Source organism: Branchiostoma belcheri, unplaced genomic scaffold, assembly GCF_001625305.1.
Source record: "Branchiostoma belcheri isolate BF01 breed outbred unplaced genomic scaffold, Haploidv18h27 scaffold20, whole genome shotgun sequence".
In the NCBI taxonomy this organism is placed as follows: Eukaryota; Metazoa; Chordata; class Leptocardii; order Amphioxiformes; family Branchiostomatidae; genus Branchiostoma; species Branchiostoma belcheri.
The window spans coordinates 3,680,491-3,687,350 of record NW_017803491.1 but is presented as its reverse complement, the minus strand read 5'-3'; the positions used below and the strand labels follow the sequence as shown (position 1 = coordinate 3,687,350).

Genomic DNA, 6,860 nt, shown 5'->3' with positions numbered 1-6,860 from the left:
CAAAGGATTTGGTTGTACATCGGTACATACATGTACATTAGTTCCATAGAGTTCCATTCTACAAAGATTGCTTTAAAAGCAAAAAGGTGCATTATGCAGTGTACCTTTCTGTACCTTTCAATCACGTAGGCTACAAAAGTAGCATACACTTTTTGTTATTACAAAATAAGATTCCGCAGAGGTTTAGTTCTGTCAGATATACCTCCCTTCCTGTAGTGATGGCCAACATGGCCTGTAAGGATGACAGCAAAGACAAAGATTACCGGTATGTTGTTACTGTTTGACTCTACAGATATCGACGAATGTACAGCTGGCACGGACAACTGCCACGGTGACGCAACCTGCACTAACACAATCGGCAGTTTTACCTGTTCCTGTAACGTCGGTTACACCGGGGACGGAGTCACTTGTACTGGTAAGAACAAGCGATTTGACTGTACATCTGTAAAATATCATACTAGCTATATGTTAGCTATACAGTATTTACACTACTTTCATTGAGTTTCAATTCACAAAACGTCATACAGATAGGTGTCCTTCCTTCAGCGATTACCACCATGGCCTGTAAGGACGATAGCAAAGAGTAAGACAAAGATTACCGGTATGTTGTTGGGTTTATATCTACAGATATCAACGAATGTACAGCTGGCACGGACAACTGCCACGGTGACGCAACCTGCACTAACACAATCGGCAGTTTTACCTGTTCCTGTAACGTCGGTTACACCGGGGACGGAGTCACTTGTACTGGTAAGAACAAGCGATTTGACTGTACATCTGTAAAATATCATACTAGCTATATGTTAGCTATACAGTATTTACACTACTTTCATTGAGTTTCAATTCACAAAACGTCATACAGATAGGTGTCCTTCCTTCAGCGATGACCACCATGGCCTGTAAGGACGATAGCAAAGAGTAAGACAAAGATTACAAGTATGTTGTTCCGGTTTATATCTACAGATATCAACGAATGTTCAACTGGCACGGACAACTGTCACGGTGACGCAACCTGTGCTAACACAATCGGCAGTTTTACCTGCACCTGTAACGTCGGTTACACCGGGGACGGAGTCTCATGTACCGGTAAGAACAAGCGATTTGACTGTACTGTACATCTGTAAAATATCATACTGCTGGCTATAGAGTATTTATACTACTTTCATAGAGTTTCATTTACAAAACCTATCTGTTTATTAAGCACTGAAATAGCTCTTTCTTCCAGAAAAAAACATAACATCATGACCCGTAAAGAAGAGGTCATTGCGATTTGTCTCTACAGATATCGACGAATGTACAGCTGGCACGGACAACTGCCACAGTGATGCAACCTGCACTAACACAATCGGCAGTTTTACCTGTTCCTGTAACGTCGGTTACACCGGGGACGGAGTCACATGTACTGGTAAGAACAAGCGATTTGACTGTATATCTGTAAAATATCATACTAGCTATATGTTAGCTAATAGTATTTACACTACTTTCATTGAGTTTCAATTCACAAAACGTCATATAGATATAGCTCCTTCCTTCAGCGATTACCACCATGGCCTGTAAGGGCGATAGCAAAGAGTAAGACAAAGATTACCGGTATGTTGTTCCGGTTTACATCTACAGATATCAACGAATGTACAGCTGGTACGGACAACTGTCACAATGATGCAACCTGCACTAACACAATCGGCAGTTTTACCTGCACCTGTAACGTCGGTTACACCGGGGACGGAGTCACATGTACTGGTAAGAATAAGCAATTTGACTATAAATATGTGAAATATATCATATGTTAGACATAGAGTGCATACATTACTTTCATTGAGTTTCAATTCACAAAACGTTTTATAGCTTTATTAAGTACTGCTATACATGTATAGCTCCTTCCTTCAGCGATTACCAGCATGGCCTGTAAGGACGATAGCACAGAGTAAGACAAAGATTACAAGTATGTTGTTCCGGTTTATATCTACAGATATCGACGAATGTTCAACTGACACGGACAACTGTCACGGTGACGCAACCTGTGCTAACACAATCGGCAGTTTTACCTGTTCCTGTAACGTCGGTTACACCGGGGACGGAGTCTCCTGTACTGGTAAGGACAGATATTCTAGCTTCACATTTCACTATTTACTGGGTACCATTCTTGTATTAATAATGTAGGTCACAACACAAGAATGATATTTTCCCTGACAATAATGAGATTCCGCAGAAATTCTGTGCTGTGAGATGTTTCTCCCCCAACCCCCTCCCACCCTCAGTGATGACCAGCATGGTCTGTAAAGTTTGTAGCAAAGAGTAAGGTGAAGACTACTAACATGTTCTTGTGGATTGTTTTCACAGATATCGACGAATGTACAGCTGGCACGGACAACTGCCACGGTGACGCAACCTGCACTAACACAATCGGTAGTTTTACCTGCTCCTGTAACGTCGGTTACACCGGGGACGGAGTCACCTGTACTGGTAAGAACAAGCGATTTAACTGTACATCTGTAAAATATCATACTAGCTATACGTTAGCTATACAGTATTTACACTACTTTCATTGAGTTTCAATTCACAAAACGTCATATAGATAGGTGTCCTTCCTTCAGCGATTACCACCATGGCCTGTAAAAACGATAACAAAGAGTAAGACAAAGATTACAAGTATTTTCTTCCGGTTTATATCTACAGATATCAACGAATGTTCAACTGGCACGGACAACTGTCACGGTGACGCAACCTGCACTAACACAATCGGCAGTTTCACCTGCACCTGTAACGTCGGTTACACCGGGGACGGAGTCTCCTGTACCGGTAAGAACAAACATTTTAGCTTTTAAATTTCACTGTTTACTGTGTACCGATCTTGTATTGATATGTAGATCACAACACAAGAATGATATTTTCCCTGACAATAATGAGATTCCTCAGAAATTCAGTGCTGTGAAATATAGCTTCTTTCCCCACCCTCCTCCTCCAGTGATGACCAGCAATTGCTGTAAAGTTTGTTTTAAAGAGTAAGGTGAATACTACTAATATTTTGCTGTGATTCAATTTCACAGATGTCGACGAATGTACAGCTGGCACGGACAACTGCCACAATGACGCAACCTGCACTAACACAATCGGCAGTTTTACCTGCACCTGTAACGTCGGTTACACCGGGGACGGAGTCACCTGTACTGGTAAGAACAAGCAGTTTAATTGTACATCTGTAAAATATCATAATATTATAGAGTGTATACACTTCTTTGATTGTGTTTCATTTCACAAAACCTCTTATAGATTTATCTAGAACCGATGTAGCTCCCTTACTTCTGTTATTACGACCATGGCCTGAAGGATGATAGCAAAGAGTATGACAAAGATTACTTGATGATGTTTCGGTTTGTATCTACAGATATAAACGAATATACAACATTTCATCACCTGTGACTGTTTATTGTATGCTGTTCTTGTATCGATAATGTAGATCACAACACAAGAATGATATTTCCCCTGACAATAATGTGATTCCTCAGAAATTCAGTGCTGTGAAATATGGCTTCTTTCCCCACCCTCCTCCCCCACTGATGACCAGCGATTGCTGTAAAGTTTGTATTAAAGACAACTAACATTTTGCTGTGATTTGCTTTCACAGATATCGACGAATGTGCAACTACCACGGACAACTGTCACAATGATGCAACCTGCACTAACACAATCGGCAGTTTTACCTGCACCTGTAACGTCGGTTACACCGGGGACGGAGTCTCCTGTCCTGGTAAGAACAAGCGATTTGACTGTATATCATTAAAGTATCATACTGTTAGCTAAAGAGTATTTACACTACTTTCATTGAGATTCATTTCTTAAGACGCCTTATAGATTTATTAAGCACCGATACATATAGCTCCCTTCTTCCAGTGACAACCACAACATCATGACCTGTAAGGATAGCAAAGAGTAAAGACAGAGATTACTAATATGTTGTTGCGATTTGTATCTACAGATATCGACGAATGTACAGCTGGCACGGACAATTGTCACAATGACGCAACCTGCACTAACACAATCGGCAGTTTTACCTGCTCCTGTAATGTCGGTTACACCGGGGACGGAGTTTCCTGTACTGGTAAGAACAAGCAGTTTAATTGTACATCTGTAAAATATCATACTGTTATAAGAGTGTATACACTGTTTTGATTGAGTTTTATTTCCCGAAACGTACTGTAGATTTATTAAGCATTTATGTAGCTCCCTTACTTCTGTGATTACGACCATGGCGTGATCATGAAGTATGATAGCAAAGAGCATGACAAAAATTACTTGATGATGTTTCGGTTTATTCCTACATACAGATATCAACGAATGTGCAACTGACACGGACAACTGCCACAATGATGCAACCTGTACTAACACAATCGGCAGTTTTACCTGCAGCTGTAACATCGGTTACACCGGGGACGGAGTCTCCTGTACTGGTAAGAACAAGCATTTTAATTGTACATCTGTAAAATATCATAGTATTATAGAGTGTATACACTTCTTTGATTGTGTTTCATTTCACAAAACGTATTGTAGATTTATTAAGCATTTATGTAGCTCCCTTACTTCTGTGATTACGACCAGGCCTGAAAGATGATAGTAAAGAGTATGACAAAGATTACTTGATGATGTTTCGGTTTGTTCCTACATACAGATATCAACGAATGTGCAACTGGCACGGACAACTGCCACAATGATGCAACCTGCACTAACACAATCGGCAGTTTTACCTGTTCCTGTAACATCGGTTACACCGGGGACGGAGTCTCCTGTACTGGTAAGGATAGGCGATTTGGCTGTACATCTGTGAAATATATCATATGTTAGATATTCAGCATTTACACTACTTTCATTGAGTTTCATTTACAAAACGTTTTATAGATTTATTAAGCATTAATATAGCTCCCTTTCTCCAGTGATGACCATCGCATCATGACTTGTAAGGATAGCAATGAATAAGACAGAGGTAACTAGTATGTTGCTGCGGTTTGTCTCTACAGATAACTCTTATAAGAGTGTATACACTTCTTTGATTGAGTTTCATTTCACAAAACGTATTGTAGACTTATTAAGCACTCATATAGCTCCCTTACTTCTGTGATTACGACCATGGCCTGAAAGATGATAGCAAAGAGTATGACAAAGATTACTTGATGATGTTTTGGTTTATTCCTACATACAGATATCAACGAATGTGTAACTGGCACGGACAACTGTCACAATGATGCAACCTGTACTAACACAATAGGCAGTTTTACCTGCACCTGTAACGTCGGTTATACCGGGGACGGAGTCTCCTGTACTGGTAAGGACAAGGAATGTAATTGTACATCTGTAAAATATCATAATATTATAGAGTGTATACACTTCTTTGATTATGTTTCATTTCACAAAACGTATTGTAGATTTATTAAGCACTTATGTAGCTCCCTTACTTCTGTGATTACGACCATGGCCTGAAAGATGATAGTAAAGAGTATGACAAAGATTACTTGATGATGTTTCGGTTTGTTCCTACATACAGATATCAACGAATGTGCAACTGGCACGGACAACTGCCACAATGATGCAACCTGCACTAACACAATCGGCAGTTTTACCTGCACCTGTAACGTCGGTTACACCGGGGACGGAGTCACCTGTACTGGTAAGAACAGACATTTTAGCTTCGATCACATTTCATTTCATCACCTGTGACTGTTTATTGCGCACTGTTCTTGTATCGATAATGTAGGTCACAAAACAAAACAAAAACTATATTTTCTATGACAATAATGAGATCCCGCAGAGGTTCAGTGCTGTGAAATATAGCTTCTTTCCCCACCATCCTCCCGCAGTGATGATCAACGCTCGTTGTAAAGTTTGCATCAAAGAGTATAGGTGAAGACTAGTAATATGTTGCTGTGGTTTGTTTTCACAGATATCGACGAATGTACAGCTGGCACGGACAACTGTCACAATGATGCAACCTGCACTAACACAATCGGCAGTTTTACCTGCACCTGTAACGTCGGTTACACCGGGGACGGAGTCACCTGTACTGGTAAGAAGGACAGATTGGATATACATCCACAAAATATGACAATGTGTACTATGCATTATCATTCTACTCGAAGTCTAAAAAAATTAGCACTGTTACACATTGCACACTGTTAGCATATTTATATATATGCCAATTTTTACACGCAATTAGTTTGATTGTTTTTGTTTGCTGCTTGTTTTTACAGATATCGACGAATGTACAGCTGGCACGGACAACTGCCACAATGATGCAACCTGCACTAACACAATCGGCAGTTTTACCTGCACCTGTAACATCGGTTACACTGGGGACGGAGTCAACTGTACTGGTAAGAACAAACAATTTGGCTATAAGCTAAGTATAGCTTATGTATAAAGCACGGATCTATCTCACCATACAAAATTTACAAAGATATCACACTATACATACCAATGTGCATTACTACCAACTGGTTCGATTGATATTGCTGTTTGTTTTTACAGATATCAACGAATGTGCAACTGGCACGCACAACTGCCACGCCAACGCAACCTGCACTAACACAGACGGCAGTTTTACCTGCACCTGTAACCCCAGTTACACCGGGGACGGAGTCAACTGTACTCGTTTTGGTAAGAGCAAAAGATTTGATTACACATAAATAAAACACAATACTATCAATGTACGTATACCTTCATTGCTTCTATAAAGTTCAACTTTACAAGTCTACCACACGGTAACGTCCGAGACCATTAAATTTTGTATCATTTCCGTGTCAATACATCGGTCGCAAAATGTCTGCCCTTTTTGTTTAATTCGCATCAAGTGTCGTTACGTGTCAAAGGTC

At 40.2% G+C, this 6,860-nt stretch overlaps 1 protein-coding gene across 1 annotated transcript in view; it reads left to right on the top strand.

Moving 5' to 3' along the window:
• The window catches only part of LOC109469111 (fibrillin-2-like), a 10,734-nt gene extending 4,060 nt beyond the window's left edge, over positions 1–6,674 (top strand). The window contains exons 9-26 of the mRNA XM_019767493.1: positions 293–415; positions 628–750; positions 964–1,086; positions 1,283–1,405; positions 1,618–1,740; positions 1,970–2,092; positions 2,341–2,463; positions 2,677–2,799; positions 3,048–3,170; positions 3,626–3,748; positions 3,977–4,099; positions 4,326–4,448; positions 4,667–4,789; positions 5,195–5,317; positions 5,537–5,659; positions 5,933–6,055; positions 6,240–6,362; positions 6,517–6,674. Of these exons, the coding sequence (XP_019623052.1) occupies positions 293–415; positions 628–750; positions 964–1,086; positions 1,283–1,405; positions 1,618–1,740; positions 1,970–2,092; positions 2,341–2,463; positions 2,677–2,799; positions 3,048–3,170; positions 3,626–3,748; positions 3,977–4,099; positions 4,326–4,448; positions 4,667–4,789; positions 5,195–5,317; positions 5,537–5,659; positions 5,933–6,055; positions 6,240–6,362; positions 6,517–6,674 (2,249 nt within the window). The remainder of the gene's footprint in view (positions 1–292; positions 416–627; positions 751–963; positions 1,087–1,282; positions 1,406–1,617; positions 1,741–1,969; positions 2,093–2,340; positions 2,464–2,676; positions 2,800–3,047; positions 3,171–3,625; positions 3,749–3,976; positions 4,100–4,325; positions 4,449–4,666; positions 4,790–5,194; positions 5,318–5,536; positions 5,660–5,932; positions 6,056–6,239; positions 6,363–6,516) is intronic.
• The last annotated feature ends 186 nt before the right edge of the window (positions 6,675–6,860 follow it).